This window comes from Urocampus carinirostris, chromosome 5 (assembly GCF_059441175.1).
Source record: "Urocampus carinirostris isolate Australia breed hairy pipefish chromosome 5, RoL_Ucar_1.0, whole genome shotgun sequence".
Classification (NCBI taxonomy): Eukaryota; Metazoa; Chordata; class Actinopteri; order Syngnathiformes; family Syngnathidae; genus Urocampus; species Urocampus carinirostris.
This window is the reverse complement of record NC_142353.1, coordinates 10,601,661-10,628,645: the sequence shown is the minus strand read 5'-3', so window position 1 is coordinate 10,628,645 and position 26,985 is coordinate 10,601,661. Positions and strand designations below refer to the sequence as shown.

Genomic DNA, 26,985 nt, shown 5'->3' with positions numbered 1-26,985 from the left:
CCACTGCGCTGAAGGGAAATAAACCAGTAAAAAAAAAATTGCAGTATTTCTTGACATTTTTACAAAATAACTGATTGAACCTTGTTTTGAAACCATTATTCAGGAAAAGAATGACGGTCAAAACGAGCCACAACGATCTTAAGTAACTGTGGGAGGGAGACAAGTTTAAAGTGGTATATTTGTTGATATGGGACACAGGCCCATTTAATAAATGTTATCATAACATCAAACGTCCCACAGTTTAAAAAAATGCACTGAAAATGTGCTTGTCTAGAAAGCGTGTTTGGTGTTTTTTTTTTCAATTATTAAAAATTTAAAAAAGGTTTGCTTTTATGACTCTTTGGGTCAAAAAGGTTCCTGACCTCTAATCTATGGGCATGACAATACTTGCAAGTGGATGTTTTAAAATCAGTTTTAATTTGAATCTCCTCCCTTTTCTGCACATCAAAGGTAAATCTTACAGAGTTGATAATGCCTTTGAGCGCGTGGAAGCCATCTTTGACGGGAAACACTTGGTCTCTGGTGTCGGCGATGTCGGCGAGCTGCACGGGCAAACAGACAAAGAAAATGATTTAAAAACGTCTTGATCCGTTTTGGATTGAGTGAACAAGCGAGTGAACGATGCAGCCCAACGCAAGACGAATGTTGCCTTAGTTTGTGACGTGACAGGCGCCGGATAGTAGACATTGGTTGCAATGGTAATGAGGCTTGCGGCGGAGGCCCTAAAATTGGCCAGATATAACTAGGCTAGTTAATTGGTATATCATGTATTGATACTTATTTCCCTGCTTTTTTAAATAGATCGAAGAAAAAAATGTCACACATTACACATGCCTTAGCTGAGAAAAATATGTCATTCTTATAAAGTGGCGTTATCTTAACAGTTAATAGTTGTACCTAAAACAAACCTACAAATAGTAAATCTAGTGTTTGCCATTGATTTACTTAAAACATGTAAATATGTACACTACACTTTGTGCATGTCTAGTGCAGCCATTAAGGCCTTAGTGTTAAACATATGACCACTAGATGTCACTGTGTTGTCTGGTGCGAATGAGGGCCATTGCCACAGAGCACAGAATGGCGGCAGGATGTCGGACAAACACTGCGGTGACCTAAGTGTTGATTCCATTGTGTAAAATAAAATCCAAATCTCTCAACCTATGATTTTATTTTTTATAAAATACAACATCAGTTGATACGTTCATGTATTTTTGCCCGATATTCAAATATCATATCATTGAAAGCTTTTGTACCACTAGGAGGCCTGAAATATTACACACTATCCCTTTAAAACACTCATTAGCAGACTTGCTTAATCAACAAGCTGTCAATCATTAAATTAAAGGAGTGCGACTCAAAAAAAAAAAACATTTAAGAAAACATATATATGCTATATATATATATGGAGATGATGCTGTGTAGTGGATGTGATGAATTTTCCATGATTGACCGCAGCTTTTTCAGTGCCCGTCTCTCAGCTACTGTTGTCAGCCTCTGTGCTCTGTGCCCAAAACAGAGCTCGCTTTCCTCACCAGTTTATTAAGACGAGAGGCATCCTTCTTCTTGGCGCTGCCTCCCCAACACGCTGCCGCATAGAAGAGGGCGCTTGCCACAACAGTCTCATAGAACATTTGTAGAAGCTTTTAGCAGATGTTGAAGGGCGCCAGCCTCCTGAGGAAGAAAAGTCGGCTTTGACCTTTCCTGCATAGAGCTTCTGTGTTGGCAGTCCAGTCCAGTTTATTGTCCAGCTGCACACCCAGGTATTTGTAGGTCTGGACAAATTCTACACATTCTCCTTTGATAGTTACAGGAACCGGGTGAGTTCTAGTTCTCCTAAAGTCCAACCCCATCTCCCTGGTCTTGGTGGTGTTCAGGTGCAGGTGGTTAGCATCGCTCCATTGGACAAAGTCCTGAATCAATTTCCTGTACTCCTCCTCCTGCCCACTTAAGATACATCCCACGATAGCAGTGTCATCAGCAAACTTCTGCACTTGGCAGGACTCAGAGCTGTACTGAAAGTCCAACGTATACAGGGTGAATAGAAATGGAGAGAGCACGGTCCCCTGCGGGGATCCTGTGCTGCTAACCACAGTGTCCGATGTACAGCCCCCCTGTTTCACATACTGGGGTCTGCCCGTCAGGTAGTCTGTAATCCATGCTACAAGGTGTGAGCTTACTCCCATCTCTGTCAGTTTACTACTAAGTAGCAGGGGCTGTATGGTGTTGGAGGCACTGGAGAAGTCCAAAAATGTAATCCTCGGAGCCCCCTTGTCCCTGTCCAGGTGAGAGAGGGATCGGTGTAGCATGTAGACTATAGCATTCTCCACTCCCACCTTCTCCTGGTAGGCAAACTGCAGAGGGTTGATGGCGTGGCGGACCTGTGGCCTCAGGTGGTGCAGCAGCAACCGCTCCATGGTTTTCATCACATGTGATGTCAGGGCGACTGGCCTGAAGTCGTTGAGTTCCTCAGGTCTTAATTTCTTTGGGACTGGGATGATGCAGGATGTTTTCCAAGCTGGGGGACCCTCCCCTGTTCCAGGCTCAGGTTGAAGATGCGCTGTAGAGGGTCTCCGAGCTCCAACGCGCAGGCCTTCAGCAGTCGGGGGGATACTCCATCTGGACCAGCTGCCTTGCTGGTTTGCAGCCTCCTCAGCTCTCTACACACATGGGCTGCAGTTATCTTGAGTGGGGGATGTCCTCCTCCATGCTGGTGTCCAGAGGGAGAGGGACAGCTGCAGTACTGAGGACGAGTTGGGGTGGTTAAACCTGTTTAAAAAGTTGTTTAACTGGTTAACCCTCCCCACATCTACGTCCGCGGCCACACCCTGCTTGGTGCTGCAGCCGGTGATGGTCTTCATCCCTTCCCACACCTCCTTAATGCTGTTGTTTTTGTAAACAAATGAACCTAATCAAGTTTGACATACTACTTTCATATACCGTATTTTCACGATCATAACACGCACATCCAAGTATCAGATTTTACTCAAATTGAGCGGCGCTCCCAATCGTGCAGTGCGCCCTGCTTCTCATGTTAAGCGGTGGACCAGCTTAGTGGTCTTAGGGTTGAGCATTCTGCCCTCCCCAACACTGGGAAGTAACAGATTCGAGCTTTGGCCGAGTGATACCTACGACTTACAACATTTTTGGGTGAAATCCTATGTTTTTAAAAGGTCTTTTACATCTCCAATTAAATGTGAGTTGGATGTGATCTCATGTGACTACTATGCATTCCCTGTCTAACCGCCATCATATACCACTTGCGCAAAAGGGGATGTGTGATGTCATACGCAATGCATTGTTAGCGCAAGTGCTCATGGATGCTAACGCCGTAGCAGATCTAAGGATAGGGATAAGCGCCGCAAAAAATGGATGGATGGATAATTCGAAGGTTCGCAAGTTGAGGAAGCCGAAAAGCAAACTCTGACAAGTTTTTATCTGTGTGTTTTACTCTGTACATAAGACTTAAATAAACCACAACCAAACTCAGTTTCGCTTCCCGTTGTATTTTTAAATATGCACACTTGAATGCTTGTCTGTGTTTAGCCGTAAAATATAAACATATAATATATGTAGAGTATTCAACGTTTGGTCAGAATTCTGTTTCGCAATGTCAGAAAATGATCAAACAATGGCAAGACATGTGAAGTGAATACTGTCAATAACATATATATTGTCTGACTGATAAAGGTAGAATGTGAGATTGGGAAGGAGGGCGTTAGCTTGCATTTGCGCATCAAAGGTTGCCTGAACTGAGAACCGAGAGATGATACACGCCTCACCTTGCAAGGGCATTCTGAATTTAGCCAGAATAAAGACAAGTGGCCATATCATAACAGGAAGATCTGTACCAAAACCCTGATCAAAATCCAAGAGTGTGTGTGTCTTGATTAAAGTATATTGATCAAAAACAGTAAAAAGAATTCACCTAAAGTGTGTGTAGCCACCCTTCAGAATAACTAAACAAGGTGTTTCATCCGTTTTCCTGAAATAAATATCTAAAAACGTATGTGGTGTTCCAAAAAGGTGAGACAAGTTTTGAATAGAATAAATTCGGCTCTTTTAATTCAATTGGTCAATAAATTGTTTGTTAGAATAATTTATTCACCACCCATATTTGCTCCATATTGGTATTTTATCTTCTCATAAATGTAACAGGGAACAGAAATATAATAATGATATAATAATAATCATTGTTTCATGAAACCTACATCTACAAAAAATCAAGTCATTCTGATTTTGATTTGTTTTTTTTTGTTTAATAGTATTGTTTTTGTTTTTTTTTAATCAAGACTTACATACCAGAAGTTCTACAAGGAGCTTGGTGGAAAAAATGAATCAAAATAATTGAGGGTGATTGACGCACCATTTTTCAGAAAATAACTTTCAGGAAATAAGTGAATGAAGGACGCTAAGAAATTAAGGCTAAATGTTTTCCTGTCATTTTAGCCCATAAAGAGCAGGCCGGGGTGCAAAGTCAGATAGAGTCAAGGAATATTCCTTCATAGACTCTTTAACAGAGAACTGCTGTCGTACCAAGTACAATAGGGCAGGAAAAAGTTCAAAAACCGCATCAAAAGGAGAATAAACAGACATCATCAACATGAAATCTAGGTAATAGAAGAATGTCCATTAACAGCAACTGTTCTTATCAATGATAATAAGGGCAATTCTAATTTTTATTTCTGGCAGCCATTTTCTCACCTGTTGCTCATCAAAGTCCTTGATGCCCACACAGTAGACGCGAGCGCCATACTTCCGGGCTTCTTCCGCCTTCAAAAAACATGCATACTGTATGATTTTTATTTCATCAAACTGAAATACTGATTCCCTCAAATAAACACAACGTACCTGTTTGACAGTGAGCTCATGAACAAAGACTTCCAGCTTGCCGTCAGTCAGTGCCAGAATGATACTAGACGACTTGACGGTCTGTTCCTGGATCTGATCTGTGGCCTGTGATGGATGGAAGTCAAAGGTTGGGAAAAATGATCGTGGCAACATGCAAAATGGTTGCTCACTTTTTTGATTCCCTCGTGCATGTAAGTCTCGCCGGCCGGGTTCACAGCTCGCAGCTTATCCAGGCCTTGTTCGATCTCATAGCTGAGAAAAATAAATGCTTTTTGGATGATCCACATTCTCTATTTGGATTTTGTCAAAGATTTAACATACTGTATTTTACGTACTAAAAGGCTCACCAGATTATAAGGCGCACCCCCAATAAATCATTTCTCATACATAAGGCGCACCGGATTATAAGGCGAGTAAATTTCAAACTACTGTAAGAGCTACTGTGTTTAATAATGTACGCCATTTATAGCGCAATGATTAATTAGTCGCTAAGTATTGCTGAATCAAACCCAAAACATGGCAGTGAGGGCGCTAACACTTTTTACCACTAGACCAACAGAGGGAGAGATGACAGACAAAAATACATTAGAGATATTTCATCATCACATTTACAGTGCCAGAAACACTGATTTGATTTATGCATTCTGATAGGTTAAGAGTCTATCCACTCTTTCACCTGTGCGTCAATAACCTCAATGTTTATTATGTACCGTATTTTTTGCAGTATAAGGCATTTGTTTAAGACTGTTTAAAGAATGTCAGGCTGAATAGTCGGCCCTCATACATTTTTAGCTTGCCAAATCTGGCTTCTTATTGAAAAGTTTAGAGACCCCTCGGGTATGCTCTTTGAGTAATTCCATGTATTATTTTAGATAGTAGGTCATTTTTCTCATATTGTTTCCTAAATGTTTTCTCTGAAAGTAGCATTGCAAATTTGTTGGTATTTTATCAAAATCAATCAAAATCATGTGACTTTAGGAGATTAGCCTCTATGAATAAGTTTTGTGTATGTGCTCTTCGCTAGTTTTAAAAAATATTCTTATTGTTTTTTTTTTGTATCTTAAATAGACGATTCAGGGTTGAGGAGTATGAGTTTCTCTATATTTCAGCACAAGTATGTTAAATAAGGTATTTTAACTTATCAGAATGCAATATGCAAATCATTATTTCTGTGAGTAAAAATAGTGTGGTCCAGTGGACAAGTGTCAGCGCCTTCACCACTGAACGGTTCCAAACATACACTTACTCTGCTAGCTGTTATAAAAACTGTATTTAAAATCAATAAATTAGATATTTAATTCAGATTCCTTACAATTTTATTCAGTGTTTATTCAAGTGTTTTATCAGACTGCGTTTGTGTGTTTCATGGATACTTATTTGTGAAGGAGGGTATGTTTAATGAACCCCTACAAACCGGCTACTCCTCAAGAGAAGGCGCAATGTGTTTTATGGTTTATTTAAACAAAATCAGATAGGCAGACTCAGCCAAAGTGCAGAACTACATATAGAAGAGATCCACCATCACGTCCGTCAATTTTTGCATAGCACAAGAAATCTATGGTGACAGTATTAGATAAAGGAAGGCTTGGATGACCAAGAACTTCTAATGAAAACATAGATTGTTTAGGAGAGTCCTTTTCTCATTCTACCAAAAAAGTCCATCCATACTGCTGTCCCACAGTCACAGCTATTGCGTTCAACAGAACACGAGGTCCTATACAAATTCTTGTGATTGTATGCTTCCAAAGTGCATCTCTTACAGGTGCTCAAGCCAAATGAGTGACCAAAAAGAGTTTGCAGTTAACATGCTGGAACAAATTTCTGAGAATGAAACATAGCAAGAAATCGAGTACCGTCCTGATGTGCTTCGTGCAACTAAAGGTGGCCATAAAGTGTATTCAAAAAGGTCAAAAATACTTAAACACTGAATACAATAGAACAAATCAGAATAAAAAATATAATCATTTGCATGGTTGCACAGTAAACTTTATAGAGACCCTGTACATTTGTCAAGTATTCAATTATAACTGTGAGACTTTTGCATGTCGACTCCCCTTAGAGGGACGTCATCCTATTTGGCCTCTTCTTTCCCAAAAAGTGAGACGATTTAAACCAGGGGTGTCAGAGTCAAATAAGGGTCCAACAAAAGAGATTAACAATTATTTAAACAACACATATTAGGGGCGGGATGATATGCTTTGGTCTTGGGTCGAATGTATCACAATACCAAGGTGCCGATTTGATTCATATAACGATTCTTGATAATTATGATTCTACAAGTATTGCTATTTGATCTAATTGATGATTTAAAAAAAGTAATAATAAAAAAAATAGTTTATACACTTCTGGGACAATAAACCACGAATGATCTTCAAACAATGCGCATCATTCTGTGTCGGTCAGTCCGGAAAATGACATTTATTTCAACTGAGACAATGTGAACATAACATTTTCACTATGCAACAGGTTTACAGCCACAAAATGTCCAACTGAAATGTCAATGTGACACAAATGTGGTCCTTTAATGATCCTATTTACGGTTAACACTTTAAGATAATAAAATAAAAAAGAGCCTCGAACAGAAAAGGACAGCACAAGTGTAAGCTATGAAATTAAAATAGAGATTCTTTAAATTCAACATAGTCTTTTCAAAACCCTGCGCTGCAGGTAAACATTGCTGTCAGAGGTGACGCTTTAAGGAAATAAAACACAACACCAGTGTCTGAAATAACGTCTGCCCGGACGCCCGAGGCGTGCATCTTGTACGTCGGGCATACAACTTACACAATGTATCTGCCCGGGTGGCCAACAACTTTTTCAAGAAAGAAAAAGAAAAATCTTTCATTTTTATTTTATTTTTATTTATTTTTTCAAACCAAACGTTTGCTTTATTCCGATTTCAAAATCTTTGTTCGGTTTGGAAATTTCTGAATTTTGGTTGGTTTTGCAATTTGCATACTCGGCAGCCAATCAGAAGCCTGCATCGAATAACTTCGTGCTTCCGGACTTTCCCGAGCTTTATAAGGTCGTGCATTTGCATATAATTTTCTAAAGTAGACGCACAGAGAACACAACAAAAATGGATAAGGAATCAAGCCAAAACCTCAGCCCCAGAAGAAAGATTCGAAAGAAGCTAACAAAATTTATGACGCTACAAAATGTAAACATACATTAAAAGCATCGTGGAAAAAGGAGTTCAAATAGCTTGTAGCAGACGACGCAACGCAAACATCGCATGAATGAAGATGAGTAAATACAGTGACATACTGATGGCAGATGGAAAACAGCGATGTCATATACATGCAATGAATGTTATAAGTAGATTTATAATAAACGTAATTTTAAAGTGTTGTTCTGTTATATATTCTGATTATCAATCTTTAAGACTTTGCAACCATGGGGTTTTTTTACGCTTAGTCGTCTTATTGTGTTTCAAGTTGTGAAAAATGGGGCAGGCAACTTTATGGCTGGGTAGGCAACTTTTCAGAGTTGTCTGCCCTGGTGTCCGGTAACATTTTGTCATGAGTTTCAGACACTGCAAAACACTGCCTCAAAAACTGCCTCTAAAGGAAAGGAGCTGAACTGGGAGCTTTGAAATTAAAGTGTTGAAATTCAAGTTGTCAAGAATTTCTGCAAACAGTGTTGGTCATGTCTAGCTCAGTCTTCCAGGGAACTGTAAAAAAAACAAAATGTGTCCATACTTTGGATTTAAATTGAATGGGCGCCGGCCTTAGTTCTTGTTCCTTGCTTTCTTCCTCCATTTTCCACTTCCGTTTGCTTTCCCGTATTTTAATGTACCCGCTTTGATGTCACAAAAATCAATTCACGGAAAAAACGTCGATTTTAGAAATCGCCAAAAATAAAGTCAAGATATATACAAGAATAGATTTTTTATCCCCCCTCTAACATGTAAATGGTAAATGGTTTGTATTTATATAACGCTTTTCAAGTCAATGAAGACCTCCCAAAGCGCTTTACAATGTGCTTCACACTTACCCATTCACACACACACTCACGCACCAATAGGGAGTCAGCCATGCAAGGGGGCATTAGAGATTCAGTGTATGTATAGTCAACTGAACCTAATTTAATGTATTAAAAAGCTAACAAATATATTCGAATATGATAAGTTAAATAAAGCAATATTTCCCTAAAAAAATATTTGTGCATAAAAATCCCCATAACATGAAAATTAAATGAACGAAGCCGGTATTACCCAAGCACTATTAGTTAACTTTAGCTTTTCATTTTAGCAAAAGTGGGGTGAATTTACCTCAAGTAAAAATATAGTGGCAATTTTCTATCATTCACTCAACTGAAATATTTTTTAAAAATATAATTGAAATGTAAGGTGCAAAAATCTGCTGACAAAAAAAAGACTGTCTTCAAGGAGAAGTAACGCAATTAAACACACAACGATTCTTGGTGCTTAATACAATAGTGAATCAAGATGATCTCAATGGCTGTCAAAAACGTCTTCATGGCCCAGATTTGGCCCATAGGCCTTGACTTTGATACATGTGGTTTAAACCATGGAGTGGTCAGCAATCTTGCTGTTTTCTCTCATTGTGACATGTGCTGAAGATGTAAATATGATGCAAAACTTTGACCTGCTGCCTGTCTTTCTCAGCATAGCTCAGGTTTTCAGCTAACTAGTGCCTCGATTACCTGCTGTATTTGGTGAGTGCCTTTTGCAATGTTATCTTGGAAAGAAATTGAATTCAAACGCACACAATCAAAAATATCATTGGACAATTGAACAAGGTACAAGGTTTTGGTAACACAAAATTTAACACGTTTTAATGAACATGCCCATCTTTGTTGAAATGTTAGCATGCTAGCTAGGAATAGAACACAAACTTACCGGTCACCAGTCAGAGGGAGGAGGACTTTCGCTTGGGCTGAGAACACAATGAAGGAAACTCTCATTCGTGGGCTGAAAAATTAGAAAAAAGATTATTTTCAGAGTTCAACAATTTTTGATATAACAACATAAAATGCTCTACAAATAAGATCAAGTTAAGAAAACCATTGTTAATTGCTATTCAAGCGATCATATCAGGTCAGCTAAAATAACACAAACTAAAACAAGTTAATGGGCAACACGGCGGCGCAGTGGTTCGCGCGTGTGCGGCACAGTTCTGAGGTCATGAGATCGAACCTTCTGTGTGGAGTTTGTATGTTCTCCCCGTGCTTGCGTGGGTTTCCTCCCACATTCCTAAAAGTCAGGTGAACTGGCCGGTCCAAATTGTCCCTAGGTGTGATTGAGTGAGTGAATTGTCTGTCCCTGTGCCCTGCGACTGGCTGGCAACCAGTTCAGGGTGTCCCCTGCCCACTGCCCGAGGATGGCTGGGATGGGCTCCAGAACTCCCGCGACCCTACTGAGGATAAGCGGTACAAATAATGGATGGATGGATGGAAAACAAGTTAATCATAAATACGAGCAAGCCAGTAAATAAATATTGAATTAAAAACATGAGACGAAAAGTAGAATGTATTGTATCCTATTTTGTTATTTTAATGGCCAATTTTAGTGTGACAACGGCTATCAACTGGAAATGTTTCAGCCACTGATATAAGCCTAAAACACTATGTCACCAAATTTAGCCTTTTTTTTAATATGCAGCTTGTGGAACGAAGTAGCAGTTATCGTGTTGCAGCCATCGTGAGTCACTTCCTGCAGGGCAGAAATCTGGAGGCAAAAGATGTACCTGAGACTTTTAACAGACATCGCAGACTGCTGTACGTTTGATTTATTTCAACTTCCATTTAGATAGAAATCTGTGACATAAAGTGGATTTGCACTAGCATTCTTTTACACCTTCTGAAGGACATCGAGGTGACAAATATTGAATTGCGGTGGAAAGAGGATCTTGGTTTTTGCTAAATTAAGATTAGCCATTTTACAATCTTCTAAAGCATTGTATAACCCTGCATAGAGTCTAATATTATGTAACCCAGGTTCTTTTCTGTCTAGCTTTTTGACTCTTCAAGTGGTGCCAGCTTTTTTGATGGTATCACAGTAAATGTTAAAAGGCTGTGCTCACACAATTCGTTAATCCAAAAAATAATAAATAATAATAATAATAATAATATAATAATAATAAAAAAAAATTCAAAAAACAAAAACAATGACACTAAATTAATCAAGTTGAAAAATAGATTGGTGCATTTTAAAACAAATAATAATTGCATTATTATTTAAAAATGATGACACTGAAAGTTTTCCCATATTTCGAGTATATCTTATTCTTTATTGATCTTTTTAATTATTTGATTCTATTCGTAGTACTACAAGTATGCTTTTTCCTCGAAATGGACTCTTACAGAAGAACTGGAAAGGAAAACCCAGGGCATGGAGATGTGATGCTACAGGAAACTAGTCATCAGCTCCTTAGTGACAAACAAAAAGGTATGCAATACGGGCACATTGGACACTACAAAGAACTGTTGTCAACTGTGCGCAGACGGAAACTATAGTGGTATGGTCACGCCACAAGATCATCAGGACCGACCAAGATCATGCTCCAGGGCACAGTCCAAGGGGACAGGAGGAGAGGAAGACCCAAGAACAGGCCAGGGACTGCTACAGTGGAGAAAGCTGTTCTAGAGTTGCGTTCTCATTGGTGCCCCGACCACCCATGCGGTTAATGGATCCGTGAACCGAGAACTATGCTTTTTATATTTTATTTGTTTGGAAATGTTTTTTTTTTAAGATTTTTTTTTAAAAAAAAACTACTTTTATATTAAATAGCAGCATGATCATTTTTTAATGAAGACACAATGAACATTTTTAATATATATCCATTTTTAGTCAGTACTGTTGCAGCGAAACGTGCGCCATATGACATATTTACAGCACCTGGTATTCCCAGGCGGTCTCCCATCCGATTACTAACCAGGCTCTACCCTGCTTAACTTTCCGGGATCAGCGTGCTCATGTCGGTATGGCCGTAAACGGGTAATTACAACGTCCTTACTTGAAAAGTGATAACATTTTTTACATTTTTTGTATTTGTGTAGCCCATCTTTTTCTACTCTTTATGTGTTCAAATCTTTTACTTATTAAATGGTTTTTATAAGTCCTGACAAAATCTGCCTTTAAAAAAAAAATCCTAATATGAAGTATCAATGTATAAATATTTTCTTTATTTTAATAATAGGAATTATTCCTGTTAGACATATTTGAGATTATCCCAGAATTAGATTAGTGCTTATAATGACAGTGTCATTATTTAAAAATGATGACGTTTTGAAAATGTTTTAATTATATTCTATATATACATAATATTTTAATCATTTTGAAATCTATTTCATGATTTGGAAATATTAAAGATTGTTATCACTTTTTATCACTTTAAAAGTAACTCTTACTGTATGTTGTAAACATTGGCATTTTCCATTACTTTGTTCTTAATTGCTCTTGAATTTTATCCGGGGACATATTGGCTGCAAAGACAAAGACAAGTGATTTGAGCGAGTGGCCAGAAACACATTCCTTGGCAGCATATTAAACAAGAATGCCGTCAAATTATTATTGTTACGGTGACCATCAGAGTTTGTGCACCTTTTCCATGGCCAATTCAAGCACTGTTCAAGGACCTTTAAAGCCAATTTTCCAATTTTTCCAGTACCATTGACAGAAGAAATTTGATCATGTGGTTTGCAGATCCACACAGACATATATATATATATATATATATATATATATATACACACAATTTACATACGCGATTCTTTTAATATTGCGTGTGCATTTATGAAGACATATGATTTTGAGATCTTGAGAAAATAGCAAAAATATTTGTTTTAAAAAAAAAAAAAACCTCCACATACAGGTGTTGGGTAAACATGACAATAACATGTAGCGTTTTTTTATTTTGAGTTGCAGAAAGTTCTTCCCATTACAATTAACAAATGGGAAATGCTACCTTGATCTGTAATCCTTGCACTAATACAAATTTCATAGTGCCCTGTTTCAGCGTAGCATCCACTTGTACTTTTGGGCGTGACACGTCGCGGGCAATGACACTTCGAAGGATAATTAGATACAAACTAATGCCAGCTGCCGTTAATTAAGAAGAAAGAAGGAACACAATGGCAAAGCAAAGCCACCCCAGTGCAGTGTCGGTGTCCTTTACTAAGCATACTTGGAGAGAAACATGGCAAGAATTTCAAGCATTTACAAGCACTTCCACCAAAATTCAAGCACTTTTCAAACTTTGAAAACACCACATGAAATTCAAGCATTTTCAATGATTTTAAGCACCCGTACAAACCCTGGACCATGCTGCAAATATATGTGAACTGGACGGCAATACATGCAGCAAAAGGAGAGTTTGTATTAGACAAGTTCCCTGCAGGAATTGGTCGGATATAGCGTGTCTATTAGCCACACACGGTGAAACAGAAGCGTTCTCAGTGTGCGGGAAGCTTGGACAGATTGTTCTCAACGCCTCACGGCCGTCTTGCTATATGTCGTATATATTGTGCTGCCGTAGTGGGGGAGGATGCTCCGTTGGCTAAAGCATTCTGGCTAGATCACAAACACACTTTGTAGAAGGATGCTAAAAAAAAAAAAAAAAAAAAAAAAAAAAAAAAAAAAAAAAAAACTTTCGCAAGGAGGAGAGACAGAGATCGCATACCTGTCAACGTTTTCCTCGTATTTTATACGTTTTTTTTTTAATCATTTCAAATTGTGTATGCCCTTAAAGTAGTTTTTCTTTTAAAGACCGAACTAGTCGTACCCATTTCGGCCCGAAATAGCTTCGTCTGGGTCACAGGTAGCAGATTACGTCATCGTAGATTAATAATATTGTAACATTATTCTAAATACCGTAAATTCCTGACTATAAGCCGCTACTTTTTTCCCAAACGTTCAACTTTGCCGCTTATTCAGCGATGCGGCCAATTTATGTGATTTTTCTAACAGCCGCCAGCGGCGCTCGAGTACAAAAGGTAAGATTTAGACCGGTGGAATATATGCACCGAGAAAGACTGCAACTTCTTAGCTTGTGCACAGATTAAATTAGCGTAGAAATATCCTCACCATGCAAATTGCAAAAAGAATAGCACATGACGCAGCTTTCAAGCTAAATGCAATCGAGCAGTCCGATAAAGAAGGAAATAGAGCTACTGCACGTAAACTTTACTTTGCGAGCGTGTTTTTAAAAAAGGGAGCGTGGGACGACGTCTATATGACATAGTCTCTTTCCCATACTGGGGAGGACGACTTAGATGACGTCAGTTATAAGGAGGAAGATGAGGACGGTTTACCGTGATTACTACAATTACGGTATGTTTTTTTTAACAGAGCCGTTTACTGTGTTGCGAGCGTGTTGCTAGTAGCGTTTTGCTACCCTTCACAGGCACAGTTTGGGATAAAAGTTATAATATTATTATTAAAGCTTTGAAAACTCTCTCGGTGTACCGTCTTTCTTTGTAAATATGTGTAACCATGTATAATATGTACCGTATTTTCCGCACTATAAGGCGCACCTAAAAGTCTTAATTTTTTTTCAAAAGCTGACCATGCGCCTTATAACACAGTGCGCCTTATATATGGCTCAATATTAAATTCGCAAGGTCTCGCAACTTACTCAACAGCCGCCGACTCGATTTTACCCCGAACGTGGAATAGTCCGCGGTGTATGCTGGGATTTATATACCGGCGTTTCATTGGCTAACCAATGTGTCAATCATCATTTGAATCGATCACTATTGGCTGAAGTAATTCGGAGCCTCGGATTGGCTAGATGGCCAAAACAAACCCTGCAATCGGCCGAGTTTAGCAATGGCGTAGCAAGTCCGCGGTGTATGCTGGGATTTATATACCGGCGTTTCATTGGCTAACCAATGTGTCAATCATCCGTTAAATCGATCGCTATTGGCTGAAGTTATTCGGAGCCTCGGATTGGCTAGAGGGCCAAAACAAACCCTGCAATTGGCCGAGTTTAGCAATGGCGTAGCAAGCTTAGCAAGCTTGCTAAGGTACGCCATAAAGAAACATGTTTTATTAGTCTGTATTTGTAAATATTCTAATCTCCTGGATTTACTTCACTCACGGTTGTAAGAAGACCATGGTTGCGTATCATTATTGAACGTGAGAACTTAGGTGAGTTATGCGGCTTTATATTTTCCCGGTATCTTGTTTTAGAACGATCTTGATGTTGCTGTGATGAGTTGAGTGAATTAAACTCAATTCCAAGTGTTTATTGTCATATGCACAGTAAAGTTGAGAGTAAAAAAGAAAATAGAAACATAGAAATGTTTGGCATTTCTTGAATCCCAAGACTTCAACCTTCCGAATGATATTTTAAATGACGCATTTAAGTGACATCGTACGGACACCGCATCCGCACGTGTCTACGACACGTATTTGCTTCTTTGCAAGCTTTGGGAATGTTAAGGGGGTAATCAGTTTGACTGAATCATCTGACTGTTTTGTCAACGTTCCCATTGTAGCGCCTTATAATCCGGTGCGCCTTATCTATGGAAGATATAGGACCAAAAACTATTTTTTGGGGGTGCGCCCTATAACCCGGTGCGCCCTATAGTGCGGAAAATACGGTATTTGCAACTGTATATTTTTGTAATGCATTTATTTTAGAGACTTATTCAGATATGTTTTCCACGGGCGAATCAAAAAAGGGGCGAAAACAACGGGGGCTGACGGGAAGTGGAGTAAAGGTGAGACGTGTTTGTGGACGCAGCGGACAATAGTGGTTATATATTTTTCCCACCCTTACCTTTGGAAATATACATTTTTTTCCCCTTGGATTATTTTCAACGGGACCCAGACTCTGCAGGTCTGCATCAAACTTTAAGTACGGGTATCATTTTCCATTCATTTTGCCGGCTGTGGTTTTTGGACTGTGTACTTTATATTGAGTTACAATCGAGGGACTCAAAGTCGGGTTGGGGTTAAATTTGTGATTGTGTTACATGTTTAAATGTGGGCGCGTGCGGCTTATATACAGGTGCGCCTTGTGTAAGTACAAAAGCGGTTATCCTTTTAAAATGTGGTGGGTGCGGCTTATAATCAGGTGCGCTCTATAGTCCGGAATTTATGGTACTGTAGCCAGTCTTGCTTGGAGTAAGTAGGTGCTGTGTCATGTTTGATAAGTTTATTGTCCCAGAAAATCGGTGGTAAAAGTAAGATAAAGGCAAATAGGAGCAGTGGAAATTAAAGATAAAGGCTCTTTGAACTCAGTTGAAGTTTGTTCCAGTAATAACAATAACTTATCTTATATAACTTATATAACCAATCTTATACTTTCCAATTCTTAAGGACACCTCAAACAACGCACTGCACTTTTAAATGAACTTTCTTCCAAATTAAACTCGTATATTTAAATTCTCAGGTTCAGAGGTGCTCGTACAAAAAAGAACACTACTGTTAAAAGTTCGGGGTCACCCAGACAATTTTGTGTTTTATGTAAAGAGTAAAGTTTATTTTTTTAATTGATCAAATGAGTAGCAAAATAAATAAAAAGTATAGTCGAGACATTGAGAGGGTTAGCAATGACTTTAATTTGAAAAAATAATTGAATCCTTTAAACTTTGCTTTTGTCAAAAAATAAAAGTTTCTAAGTGACCCAAAACTTTTGAATTGTAGTGCACCTTTGTATAAATGATATTTTCCAGTCTATAAGATTATAAGGCGCACATTCAAAATAATAGTCATTTGTGAAGTACTTTCGTATAAAGAACACACCACACTATAAAGTGCAGAAATCTAAAACTACTGTAAGAGCTAGGGTTTCTTGAAAACAGTCTGGAAGCAAAAAAGTAAAAAATAAAAATGCATATTTCTTAGAAAATAATATGACATTATGCAATCGGGTCACAACTAAAATACCGCAAAATTCTGACTATAAGCTTTTAACCCCGCGGCTTATGCAACGATGCAGAAAATGTATGCATTTTTTTCCAACAGCCACAAGGGGCGCCCGAGCAGTAAAGGAGACAGAGAGAGAGTGAGAGAGAGAGAGAGAGAGAGAGAGGGAGAGAGAGACAGAGAGAGAGAGAGAGACACGAGGAATATATGTGTTGAGGAATACTGCAAGTTTGATGCAACTTCTTGCTTTGTGCATGAGTAAAACTAGCATGAACAGAACATCATGGAAAAGGCATCAATCAAAAAAGGCAAGACTAACTACCATATTCGGAATAATTTTATGAGTCTGTTTATTTGTAAAAGGAAATAATGTGGCAAAACGAACGGATTACAAGAAGCAATGTCCAACATAAATGTTAAAGGCGGATTCCAATTCATCTGTCGGCATTATCCTGTGTTTTGGAATAAATATTTTACACGGTGGGCAGCACGGCAGCGCAGTGGTTAGCGCATGTGCGGCACAGTTCATGTCTTGGGAACCTCCTGCGTGGGTTCAAATCCAGCTCCAGACTTCCTGTGCGGAGTTTGTATGTTCTCCCCGTGCTTGCGTGGGTTTCCTCCCACATTCCAAAAACATGCATTTCAGGTGAATTGGTCGGTCCAAATCGTCCCTAGGTGTAAATGAGCGAGTGAGTTGTCCCTACGATTGGCTGGCAACCAGTTCAGGGTGTCCCCTGCCCACTGCCCGATGATTGCTGGGATGGGCTCCAGTACCCCTGCGACCCTACTGAGGATAAGCGGTGTAGCTAATGAGATGAGATGAGATTTTACACGGTAGGATTCTATGGATTGTCCTTGATGTAACAAGGCATTTTCGCGGACATTCAAAGAAGTTGAAAACACCCCAAGGTACGTATTGGTGAGTTACCATGGCTTTGATTCGATAATTGAATTTCTTATCACTAGATGGTGCTAAATATTACACACTGTCACTTTAAAATGAGTAAGTTTTGCCAATGGGGTATGAATTTTGTAGTTTAGAATATAAATTTGCCAAATACATTTTGATGGAAGTTAAAAGCAGTGTCCGGCCGTGGGAGACGATACGTTGAAAAAGTAGGTGGGGGGTTGGCGCAATCAGCGGCGGGGGGGCTGTACGTGTGTCGGCCACTCCCGTGGCAAATGGCCGTTTTTGCAGCCCAGAAGAGCGTCGGACTGGGCCACCCACTCCCACCTGCTGCCTTTGCTATTTTCTTCTGGCAGGCCCAGCCAACGCAATCTGTGCTCTAGCTGAGCTGCCAGCCGGCAAAGCTCACACTTTGGAGAAGGACAATTTTTTGGGTCCGGGAGGATGCAAGGCCTCGTCCTTCCCGAGTGGGGAACGCGACGACCAGAGTTTTTTTTTTTATTATTATGAGCGGCCGGCCCGACCGACGTGCGAAAGCGCCACAGACGGGAACAAAAGCTGCGGCTTTCGATTGTTTAGAGTTGCTTGGCCAGACTTGGAGAAAAGTTTACGTTAAGCCGTACAAAGGCTATGTAAGGACACTATTAAGACTTTTTTTTATCTAATCTAAACTATTTATAAATTCTGATTGTGTGTGTGTTTGTATGTGGCTTATAAGCACTGAAACAGCAGAACACATTTTCATGAAAACTGACACTTAATTTTAGGACTCTGGGAGTGTTTTATCTAGGTGGTGTAATGGCACGCCCCCGCCAAGACAGGGGTCCTTATTCCACCTCCTCACTGCCAGACCAGCTTTTCACTTAAGCCAGCACAGGTTGGGAGGATCACAATCAACCCAACTGTGGCCACCTCCAACTAAGACGACAGCCTTCAAAAGCTGCCGGAAACAAGAAACCAGTGCTTAAACTTTGATAATTTGTGGTGAGTCGAAGCCAAACGACATTTGACCCGTCGAATTTGTATTCTTGATTTCATCTCCTAATTTTGCCTACACAAAATACATAAAAGTACCGTGTGTTTTTCTTAGCCAACGCATGTGTGCCACTCCGTATTGCAGTACTGTACTTGTATTTTATTTAGAAATGATGAATTTTGAACACACCCATCATCATATGCAAATTCTGCAATATTTAGATGAACGATGTTATTGTTATTACTGGAAAATAAAAGTAAATATTTAAGGATTGATAAGGTCAACTTCTAGTCTCTTCCGACCCCAAATTTGAGGACACGCCACCAGACACGCCTTTGGACTCCCTAGAGGCAAGATTTTGTGCTATTTGTGAGGAAAAAACATTTATAATCCATCCTTAACATTTACAAAAAAATAAAATAGGATAGCAAAAAGTACTTTTTGAGATTGCTTCCTGACAAACTTTAATTGTCTTTACATACATGCAATTACTTTCAACATCAAGACAAAAGCACGCTGCAAATGTTTTGCAGGTTTCAATTGAAATTTGTCCAGCCACAAACTTACCTAACAAATCTGTCTGTTAGATTCCGGACAAAGGAGTAGATTTCAAACCAGTCGGCAGAGACACTTCCTGACCTAAAAGAAGACACAAAAAAGGGACAGAAAAATGTTATCTGTTACACAAAGTAAACTCCATGCTAAATCCAGCAAAGACCTGGCAAAAAATGTTACATATCAAATCATAGATTTAGGGAGACAAAGATGTTTTGGAAATGTGTCGAAATATTTCTGGCGAAAGGTACTCAAACTCTCCTGAGTTGTACGAGAGTTTGATTTATAATTATACATTTCCAGCAAGTGTGGCTGAATTTTTCCTGTCCCGGGAAGGGCGGGTTGCTGAAAAAAAAGAAAAAAACATTACAGCTGTGTTGACCATATTAAAACCTAATTCAAAAAAGATGTCCTTTTTGGAAAGGAAGTTGAGTGTGTTCTGTGTCATGGCCCAAGTCTTGCTTCCTGCAATTGCATCATCACAGCAATCCAGTCAACATGAGGACATCAAGACATCTTTTAGACGGCAAACACAGGATCCGTGCACCTTGTTCATGGCAAAATTCAAGCACTTTTCAACCACTTTCAAGGTCATTTTTTCCCAGTACAGTGGAACCTCGCCTCTCAGTTCGGACAAATCGGTGTTCGACCAAAAATTTCGAGAAATTCTTGCTTCGCTGTTCGGTCAATAAAATCGGAGTTCGAACGCCGGTATGCTAGGGTGCGATGCTGAGCGGCATACGGGTATTTTAGCCCCTAATTATGCCTCAGAAGAAGGTCGGTGCAAGCAGGACAGGTGAAAAAAGACAAGTTGTTCGTACAACTATTGCCTTTAAGAAAGACATAATAGCTAAATATGAAAGAGGTGTACAAATTTCCGATCTTGCTAGTGAATACAGCATGGCTAAATCTACTATCAGTACGATAGTAAAGAATAAGGAGGCTGTGAAATCGAGTGATGCGGCTAAGGAAGTTAGCGCTATAAGCAAGAAACTGCCGCAAGTTTTGGAAGAGGTTGAAAAACTTTTGATGATTTTCCTCTCCCCACCGTCCACCACAAAGGTAAGAAATCCTATTCATAATCCTTTTATTTTTTATTACACGTTCATGTTAGCGTAATCTTTCATACGGAATATTACGCTAACGCGAACATACGATTAGCCTGGGTTAACTTCATGTTTACGCTCATGGTAAACATTCAGGGTGTTGGAACGGATTTACATTACTTTTAATGGGGAAAAAAAACGTTTTCGGTGATTGAACAAATCTGTTTTCGAACAGGGTTCTCGAACGGATTATGGTCGAGAACCGAGGTTCCACTGTACCTTCAAAGGAAAAAAAACCAGCGCCGATCAAAAGAACGTTTTTGTTGTTAACTTAAAAGACTAGAATAGACTTTGTGCTATTGCGAGATCTATGATCTACGATCTTTTTGTGTCAACGGGCGGCTACAAACTGTCATGAAGTCTTCCATTCTGCTTCTACAATGCATGTGCAGCTTGGATACATCACACGGAAAGGGCTCTTTTGGTGTTGAGTAATATTTGAGTTCAATACAGAAGACAAATTTAAAAAACGAAAGTCCTTTATGTTTAAAAAGCAGAAAAATGAGCCACATTTGGACTCATTTTAATGATATTAATTGCTCCAAGGCAGAGTGCATTCAATTTTTCAGAGTCTGCTGATCGTTTGCTTTTTAATGTACTAACATAATTTTACATTTACATTTTTTGCACGTTTTTCAGAGGATAGGTATCTTAATTGGTTAAAAAAGAATTGTAAATAGTTAATTGTTTGGCATTTTATCTTTTATTTATTGCACTCAACAGTTAATATTCTTAATCTATTTTTATTGTTTCTTATCAAAGATTTTGTGTTGTTGTTTAACTAAATCTGTTCAGTGAGCAAAGAGCCAAAAAGTGTTTTGTATTTTTTTTGTAGAACGGTGAATATTTTGATTATTCTAATTTACATTTCATGTGTTTTGCAAAACTGTAGCCGGGGATCGTCGCGCCAAGGACCCCTCCCTTGGCTGCTACCCAGCTCTCTGCGCACCCGACCCCTTTGGCCCCTCCTACAGGTGGTGAGCCCATGGGAAGAGGGTCCCACGTCGTCCCTTCGGGCTGTGCCCGGCCGGCCCCCGTGGGTAAGGGTCCGGCCACCAGGCGCTCGCCAGCGGACCCCACCTCCAGGCCTGGCTCCAGAAGGGGGCCCCGGTAACCCGCGTCCGGGCGAGGGAAATCGAGGACCAAAGTTTTCTCTCATCATTAGGGGTCTTCTGATCTGCGTTTTGTCTGGCCACTCACCTAGGACCTGTTTGCCATGGGTGACCCTACCAGGGGCTTAAAGCCCCCGACAACATAGCTCCTAGGATCATTGGGACACACAAACTCCTCCACCACGATAAGGTAGCAGATCAAGGAGGGTCTTGTTCACGAGTGAGGGTAGGATGGAACGGGAGATCGACAGACGGGTCGGTGCAGCGTCTGCCGTCATTCGGACCCTGTACCGGTCTGTCGTGGTGAAGAGGGAGCTGAGCCGAAAGGCAAAGCTCTCGATCTACCAGTCCATCTACGTTCCTACCCTCACCTATGGTCATGAACTTTGGGTCATGACCGAAAGAACTCGATCCCGGATACAAGCGGCCGAAATGAGTTTCCTCCGCAGGGTGGCTGGGTTCTCCCTTAGAGATAGGGTGAGAAGCTCAGTCATCCGGGAGGGACTCGGAGTAGAGCCACTGCTCCTCCGCGTTGAGAGGAGCCAGTTGAGGTGGCTCGGGCATCTAATAAGGATGCCTCCTGGACGCCTCCCTCGGGAGGTGTTCCGGGCATGTCCCACCGGCAGGAGGCCCCGGGGGCGGCCCAGGACACGTTGGAGAGACTATGTCTCTCGGCTGGCTTGGGAACGCCTCGGGGTCCCGTCGGATGAGCTGGAGGAAGTGGCTGGGGATAGGGACGTCTGGGCTTCCCTTTTAACGCTGCTGCCCCCGCGACCCGACCTCGGATAAGCGGAAGACAATGGATGGATGGATGGATGGATGTTTTGCAAAACATATGAAATTCCTATTTACTAAATGCCCAAGACACAATGCAGGAAATAGTTCACCTACAACCATTTGTGGTTGAGGGATCCAACCAACAAACCAACTTTATATATATATATATATATATATATATGTTATATCATTATTTTATTTTTTCGGGGGGATGACATATCATTGAAAAAAAACAAAAATCTAAGGAGCTAATTGGGAAAAGAAAGAGCCAGTTCTTCTAAATGAGCTGAGCCAAAGGAGCTGGTGTTCTAAATAGAGCTGTCCTTTTGGGTGCAACATTAAGCGGCGGTGACATTTCACATTAAAACGCCCTAATGACAAGCCCCCAGACCAGGTGTGTCCACGTCATTTTTGTGCACTTTTTTTTTCTTCATTTATTCTATGGTCTATAGCAGGGGTGGCAAACACCCTATATATTTTCTATATACTGTGGCTCTTTGCCTTGTTTCGTGTTTAGTTTTTTTTGTGTATTGAAGGTGGACACTTTCCTTGAAATCAACACAAGAACTATACTTGTTGTATTATAAGGAGAGAAATGTGTTATGGGAAAAAATATGTTTTTAATTGTGTGTGTTTGTGTGTGTCTGTCTGTCATGGCAGGTCAGTGCGTGGTGTGGCTCTTTATATCTTACAGTTAAAAAATTCAGCGCTTTGTGTCAAAATTGTTCGCTATTATTTCTTTCTTAAATGCAATAGTTGTACGCACTACCCTTCTTTTTTTCACCTGTAGCAACTTTGCTGCTTGCACCGACCTTCTTCGGAGGCATAATTAGGGGCTAAAACACTCTGTTCACCGATATTTAAAGCGAAAGCGAAAAGTGCGCGCGCACGTCATAACAGTTCTTCACGAGGGGTGGGGGCAATCTACACCCGTACGCCGCTCAGCATCGCACCCTAGCGTACCGGCGTTCGAACTCCGATTTTTTGAACGAAAAGCGAAGCAAGAATTTCTCGAAATTTTTGGCCGAGAACCGATTTATTCGAACCGAGAGGCGTTCGAAAACCGAGGTTCCACTGTACAGTATCCTCATTAACAGTATTTTGTGACATTTTTACATAATAACTCATCTTGCACCTTGTTTTGAATCCATTAATGATGGGAAAAAATGAGGGTCAAAATGCATAATTACTGGAGGGAGACTAGTTTAAAGTGCTATATTGGGCGTTACCGGGCTGTACTTGCCCAAGACACACCACAGGAAATGGTGCCCCTACGACCCTACTGGTTAAGGGATCCAACCAACCAACCATTTGTTGATATGGGACACAGGCTCTGGCATATTCTTATTATTCTTCATAAATGGTATCAAATCACCTAATGTCACACAGTGAAATGAAATGCACTGAAAAAATAGAGCAGGTTTAGCAGTTTTGCTGAAATTTGTAAATATGTGTTATGGCTCACTCATTAAACATCTAAATATTTTCCCTGGTCTAAAGGGTGTCTAAAGAGGTATTTCTAAAGATATGTTTTCACATTTTATTTCTCAACTAAATAAAGGTGCCTTTTGGGCAGCAACCATTTAATCTTTTAGACGTATTTTTAACTAGTTCGTGTTTAGTCAATTAACAGGACAACAACTAGGCAGGCCAGAGGACGTCCAAAAGACATCAGGTGCTGATTGGGATTGTCCTTCCATCCACATCTGCTTCCTGCAACTCCGTATCAGGCCGTTAACGGATTTCGTCGACGTTACGAGCGAGTTAATTTGAAAGGTACGTTAATGAAGAGTTAATTACAAGTGGTATTTCTTACTTGTCCAGGACGAAGTACAGGTCGTAGGCTCCTCGGCAGGACGCTTCGACCTCCTCCGCCCATCCTGAGGACGTCAAAACGGCTAAAGAAAGGGCTCCGAAGACCGCCGCCAGCCACCGACGCCTCCCGGGGAAAATTTGAGGTCCCGGGGAGGACTTAAGGGACATTTTCGTTTCCTTGTCTGAAGGCATTTTGGATGAAAAAGACGACGACGAAAGAAGTCTATTCGGCGCCACATTGAAATTGAGGAAATCACCGCCGAAACGTCATTGTTGAGTCACAGCTGGTTCGTGTTACATCCTCGATGTGTTAACACACGTTTTGTTCCACTTCAAGAAATAAAAATTGATAAAAGTGCAGAAAAAAGACACGCGAGAATAGTTGGGAAAAGTGGAGTTTAGTTGTTGCTGTGGATGCGTTCAGGAGAGGCTCGGAGTTTTGACTGTTTACGCTAACAGAACCTGGGCAAGATGACAGTCAAAATGATACAAATTATCACATTAACAAAATATATTTTTAATTGCTTTGAGATGAAAATTAAAGAAAAGGGACACAAACAACACAATGGAAAACTTGGGAAAAAGTCAAGTTTAGTTGCTAGTGTGATGCGTTCAAGTGAAGCTCTTACTTTACACTGTAACCTTGCAGGGATGCTGGGAGAAATGACAATCGTGTCAAAACAAAACAAAACCCAAAAGGATAAATCAGGAAAATTAACCAAATTATCTTTTATGGGAAGAAAAAATGTCCAAGAAACAATTCAATTATCTATCGTCATATACAAAAAAATGTTCCCAAAATATGTATTTTAAAGGGGGAGGGGGAGATTCTTTCACAAACAAGATTTTTTTCTCAGATGTTTGTCCCTTTGCAGGTCAGCGCCTTGCATGGCTGACTCCCTATTTGTGTGTGCGTGTGTGTGTGTGTGTGTGTGTGTGTGTGTGTGTGTGTGTGAGAATGGGTAAGTGTGAAGCACAATGTAAAGCGCTTTGGGGGGGTCTTCATTGACTTGAAGAGTGCTATATAAATGCAGACCATTTACCATTTACTTAAACAGGGAACTTAATACATTTGTTTTTCTTCTTTATTCAATCGCCTCAAAGTCACTGATCATTCACTTTATATGTGATCTGCTAACTTAACTCTGATTTATATTTTTTTACTTTAATAAATTGTGAAAATTAAATAATTGATGGAAAATTGAGGGGGAAAAATTAAATAAAACCCCTGTAGTTCATGGTGGAGCTCAGAATTTATGTTCAGGACAAGACAAATAAAGTAAATGAATCAAATGTATCTTATGTGCATATAAAAAACAAGCGACAATCTTAGAAATTTTATTATTAATTAGTTCTTCTGACAGATAGTTTCAAAGGTATTATGTCAAAGTCATTCTATATTTTTACTCCCCAGAAAATATAATTTTACCTTGCTTATGTTATTGGTGTGTCTTTTTTTTTCTCCAGTTTTATTTCTTCAGAATACATTTTTTTTTATCCTTCCCCCTTGGACAGTTTAGATGATAAATACACCTAAAAGATAAATAAACAACACATTTAGATCATAATAAACAAACTTTTGTAAAATCACTTTGAGTCAAGAAAACAGACACTAGGTCAAATCACAAAGCATCTTTTTCTCTTCCTTTCTGTAATAAGAAGACAAGTATCTCTTTTAAAACAGTTTTTTTCATGCACACATGTACGACTTGTTTCTTTTAATGCTGCAAACCGTATTGTTTTTGATGACATGTCCTTGATCATCGCTTTCCTCATCTGTGTTATGTAACAGGAAATTCCAAGTACGTTAACACGTGTGTCTTGTTCTAACAAGAACTGACAATGCTTGTGTAGATCTTTTTCTTTATTTTAGGATTTCTGCATAATATTGGTATATTACTACACTGTACTGGTCTGTATTCTGTACTGAAATCAAGCAATAACTAGTATCTTGTTTTGTTTTTTTTAATTTTTGATATTTTTATTGTCTTTTTATGTGTTCATCTGTATATATTTATACTATATTTATTTTACTTGTATCCTGTTAGGATGTAAAAAAATGTTTCCTTTTTTTTTGTGTAAATTATAATAGAAAAAAAATTGAACTCTGAAAATAGTGTTTTTTTTTCCTTCGAAATGTCATGTCCCAAAGTGTCTGGAAAAAAAAACTGATCACATAAAGGTACAAAGTACAATTTTAGATTTTTCTTACATTTTTAATTTTATTTATTTTATTTTTTTTACAAAAAAGTTCTGAATTAAAAAATGTACAGAGACGCAACAATAAAGTTTATTAGAATTCAAAGATAACAGCTGTGACAACGCAGGCTTGACTATACATCACTGCTACATCGTATTGAAACGTTAACCAAACAAAACAATAGTTGTGAAGATGCATGATATATGGAAAAAAAACCTAAATGAACTATACCTGAAAGGAAGACAACGCGGGATTTGACGAAATATCAACTGATTCTAACTGAACATAGAGCGGTAAAGGAGAACAAAGTAAATACACCCAGATGGAGCAAATGCATCATTTTCCAACATCAACTCTAAAAAAACTAAATATGCATGGTACACAACGAAAATTCACTTGCATGGAAAAAAACAATGTTGAACAACATTGTGACCAGACCAACAAAAGTGGCACAGTTTTAAGACCATTCAATACAATGCAGGCAACCTAACTAACACTAACTGAACAAAATATGAAAGTAGCCTATGTAAGATATGCTGGGACACAAACTAACTAAAAAAGAAAAAAGCAGGACATGTGGGGACACTAACAAGCTCTTAATGAACAAAACATGAACAGAAGATGACGCAGGATATGTTGGGACACTAACTTTAATTGAACAAATCATGAATGGAAAACAATGCAGGATATGTTGGATTAGCTGAGCAACAACAAAAAAGGAGACAATGCAAAATATTTTTGAAAACTAACAAGCGCTTTATGAACAAAACATGACAGGAAATGACAGGATATATTAGGACAACAACTAGCTCTAACACATGCGACGCAGTAAATGTTGTACCACAGA

General features: G+C 39.4%; 1 protein-coding gene across 1 annotated transcript in view; it reads right to left on the bottom strand.

Moving 5' to 3' along the window:
- antxr2a (ANTXR cell adhesion molecule 2a) overlaps positions 1-24,381 on the bottom strand; it is a 109,185-nt gene extending 84,804 nt beyond the window's left edge. The window contains exons 1-7 of the mRNA XM_088335679.1: positions 23,940-24,381; positions 19,141-19,212; positions 9,716-9,787; positions 5,022-5,103; positions 4,852-4,956; positions 4,705-4,773; positions 462-542 (exon numbers count right to left, since the gene is read on the bottom strand). Of these exons, the coding sequence (XP_088191805.1) occupies positions 462-542; positions 4,705-4,773; positions 4,852-4,956; positions 5,022-5,103; positions 9,716-9,787; positions 19,141-19,212; positions 23,940-24,130 (672 nt within the window). The 5' untranslated portion in view covers positions 24,131-24,381. The remainder of the gene's footprint in view (positions 1-461; positions 543-4,704; positions 4,774-4,851; positions 4,957-5,021; positions 5,104-9,715; positions 9,788-19,140; positions 19,213-23,939) is intronic.
- Positions 24,382-26,985: the final 2,604 nt, after the last annotated feature.